At 42.4% G+C, this 3,488-nt stretch overlaps 1 protein-coding gene across 4 annotated transcripts in view; it reads left to right on the top strand.

The window, feature by feature from the left end:
- The window catches only part of Gak (cyclin G associated kinase), a 68,954-nt gene that overhangs the window by 36,481 nt on the left and 28,985 nt on the right, over positions 1–3,488 (top strand). For all 4 annotated transcript variants that reach the window (XM_031337275.1, XM_031337274.1, XM_031337273.1 and 1 more), the window contains 3 exons: positions 2,144–2,338; positions 2,754–2,871; positions 3,311–3,390. In XM_031337275.1, coding sequence (XP_031193135.1) covers positions 2,144–2,338; positions 2,754–2,871; positions 3,311–3,390 — 393 coding nt within the window. The remainder of the gene's footprint in view (positions 1–2,143; positions 2,339–2,753; positions 2,872–3,310; positions 3,391–3,488) is intronic.

The following is a 3,488-nucleotide window of genomic DNA, read 5'->3' as shown; positions in this document are numbered from 1 at the left end:
GCCTCAAACTCAGAAATCCGCCTGCCTCTGCCTCCCAAGTGCTGGGATTAAAGGCGTACACCACCACCACCCAGCGGATTTTATTAATTTTATTTTGTCTATCATCAGTAGACAAAATAAATTCAAGCTGAGCATGGTGGTGTATACCTGTCATCTCAGAACTGGGAAGGCAGGAGCAGAATGACCATGAGTTCAAGACCACCTGGAAAGATCTTAGAGATCTTTCTGCTTCTCTGCCTCAGCCTACAAATGTTAGTATGCTCCAGTGATTAATAAGTCAGTGGAAGAAAGGAGATGAAGACATAAAAAATGTTTATTTAGACAGAGTGAATTAAGAAAAATGAAGCCAAGAACATGAGTAGAAGAAAATACAGATTTTACATTGAGATTTAGCACAAATAATCTAAGAGCTCCAGTCAAAGAGCAAGGATGTATACACTTGAAGAGATGAGTATGTAGCAGCATAGGGAGCAGACTGCATCAGTGGCCCTGTTGCTGTAGGGCCTATTGATTGTCCTACACAGCAACAACAGGTCCTACTCTGGTCACAGTCTGCATTTGGGGCCCTGCCACATTGTCAGGTGAAGATTCACTCTCTGACATCCAAGAGAGCTTGTTTGCCCTTCATTTTGGCTCTACTTCCAGACTCCGCTGTGGATGTCCTCCATTCTGTTTGCCTTTGGCTAATCATCAGGTGAACACAGACTTAAGTTTGTGGCTACCACAGTTTCCATCTCCTGCAACTGAGACAAGTCTACAGGAGCATTGCATCCCTTCACCCATGTTGATTGAAGAATAGGTTCTCATCCCTGTCCCCTGCCAGAGGAGACACTATTGGTGGGAGCCTGACTCAAGATATCCTACTACATACAACACTCCTCAAAAGAAAGTAAGAGAAGCTCTATCATCAGTCGACAAAATAAATTCAAGCTGAGCATGATGGTGTATACCTGTCATCTCAGAACTGGGAAGGCAGGAGCAGAATGACCATGAGTTCAAGACCACCTGGACTGCAAAGCAAAACCCTAGCTCAAAAAAACCAAAAAACCCACAAAACAAACAACTGGGTGTAGAGGCACATATTTATAATCACAGTGCTTGGAAGTTAGAGGCAAGAGTTCAAAGCCAGTTTCAGTTACGTAAGTTGAGGCCAGTCTGGGCTATTTGGCCTTTGTCTTAAAATAAGTCAAAATTTATACGATGTGGCAAAGCTAGAGAAATGGCTAAGTGGTTCAGAGCACTTGCTGTTCTTGCGGAGAAGACCTGGGTTCAAGTCTAAACATCCACATGGTGGCTCACAACTATGTACAGCTCTAATCCCAGGGGGTCCAGGTCTTCTGACCTCCCAGGGCACCAGGTGTGTGAGTGGTGTGTAGACCAGTATTCATGAAGACAAACACTGGCTATTTTTATTTTATTTTTATAAAATAAAAATAAATCTTAAATAAAATGGTAACATAGATTCCTAACATCCGTCCGTCAGTAGTCAGTAGAATAAGTACACATAAAATCAGTGACTCTGTAGCATTGACTGACAGCTGTAGAATATTTCACCATAAATTGAAAGATATATTTCTTTCAAACGTGTGTGGAACATCAAAGCAACATCAATTTGAGCCACTAAATTAAACCTCAACAAATTTGGTTTGGTTTTTTGAAGACTGTGTGTGTTTGTGTGTGTGTGTGTGTGTGTGTGTGTGTGTACACTTACATACCAGAGATACAGGTCATTGCGAGCTGTCTGATGTAGGTATGAGAATTAAACTTGAGTCCTCTAAAGAACAGCAAGTAATCTTAACTGATTAGCCATCTCTCCAGCCCTGAAATTTAAAAAAATTTATATTGAAATTATACATGCAAAATATGTTCTCGGCCCTAAGGGATAATAAGATGAGAAACCATTAACATAATCTAGAAAACACTCTAAATATTTCAAAATGAAACTTCTTCTAAATAATCATAGGTGAAAAAAATTCTCAAGAGATTTAAAAATATGGTATCAGATTTTTAGAACAACTAAAACAGACCTTCAAAGGGAGATTTATGGCATTAAATACTTATATTTGAGAAGGAAAAATGTCTGATGTCTCTGTTCCCTGAGGAAACATCACATGCTTGGGTGACAGGTGCATGCCTACCTTAGGTACATTGAATATGTATGTGACATGGTGGCAGAGGAGCCCATCACGCCCCATAGCAAGCCAATGCTGGTGAAATCTGTTGTCATGACCCCTGTGCCACTGTTCAGCAAGCAGAGGAACGGCTGCCGACCATTCTGTGAGGTCTATGTTGGGGAGGAGCGTGTAACCACAACATCCCAGGAATATGACAGAATGAAGTAAGTACAGATTTGGCATTTCTCACTTTTTGAGTCCTTGCAAACTTCTGAAGTGGAAACTACCTTGTGTTCTGATTGACCTGTGCTAGGTACAAGTGATTTCATGTTGGGCTGAGGGTGGAGAAAGAAGGGTTTATGTACAAGAATGTATACACTCAGGAGGCAGAGGCAGATGGATCTCTGAGTTCAAGGCCAGTCTGTTCTCCAGAGCAAGTTTCAGGGCAGCTGTGGCTATATAGAGAAGCCCTGTCTCAACAAACAAACAAACAAAGAGTGGCTTCTTGGAATAACTTGGTACACAAACATCCCGAGAAGGTGTAGATTCAAGTGTTTGGTAACATCTTAGAATTCTGTTTGTCTGTCTGTTTGTCTGTTTGTTTATACTTACATAAGCCAGTGTCTCAATGTGTTCCAGGGAATTTAAAATTGAGGATGGCAAGGCTGTCATTCCCCTGGGCATAACAGTTCAAGGAGATGTGCTCATCATCATTTACCATGCCAGATCCACTTTAGGAGGGAGACTGCAGGCCAAGGTGAGTGTTAAAAGTGTGTGGTTTGGCCTCTGGAATGACCTCAGTGCCCCAGTAAGCAGTAAGGTACTGCTCCATAAGTATTTGTGCTCACTGTCTATGACACAGGGCAAAGGAGATTTTAGCCTGAAAGGTCCAGAATTTCCCCATTGAGCATAAGCTGTAATCTTCATGAAGAGCTATTTTACTTAGTCTTGGTACCTCTCCTGTCTCAGCCCAAGCTGCTCTAACCCCTATGTAGGCATCTTCTCTACTCTCACCAAGCATTTGGCAGGTAGTCCCAGCCTCCAGATAGTGTTACCCTATCTGTCCTGTGCCTTGAATTCTGTTGAGAAGAACAGATTAGTTGGACCCAGTCTGGCAGCTTATATTCTTGGGGAAGAACTCTGACCCAGAGTTAGTATGCACTCTCAGTGGGTCTCCTGCTGGTCTTCTCTTGTAGATGGCGTCCATGAAAATGTTCCAGATTCAGTTCCACACTGGGTTCGTGCCTCGAAATGCAACCACTGTGAAATTTGCAAAGTATGTTGGTGTTGCCCTGTGCTGCTGTTGGAGAGGGACAGGTACCCAGAACCACTAGCTGAACACGTGCATATGGGTCAGTCAGTCAAAAAAAAAAA

Source organism: Mastomys coucha, unplaced genomic scaffold (assembly GCF_008632895.1).
Source record: "Mastomys coucha isolate ucsf_1 unplaced genomic scaffold, UCSF_Mcou_1 pScaffold22, whole genome shotgun sequence".
Taxonomy (NCBI): Eukaryota; Metazoa; Chordata; class Mammalia; order Rodentia; family Muridae; genus Mastomys; species Mastomys coucha.
This window is presented reverse-complemented; position numbering and strand designations above follow the sequence as displayed.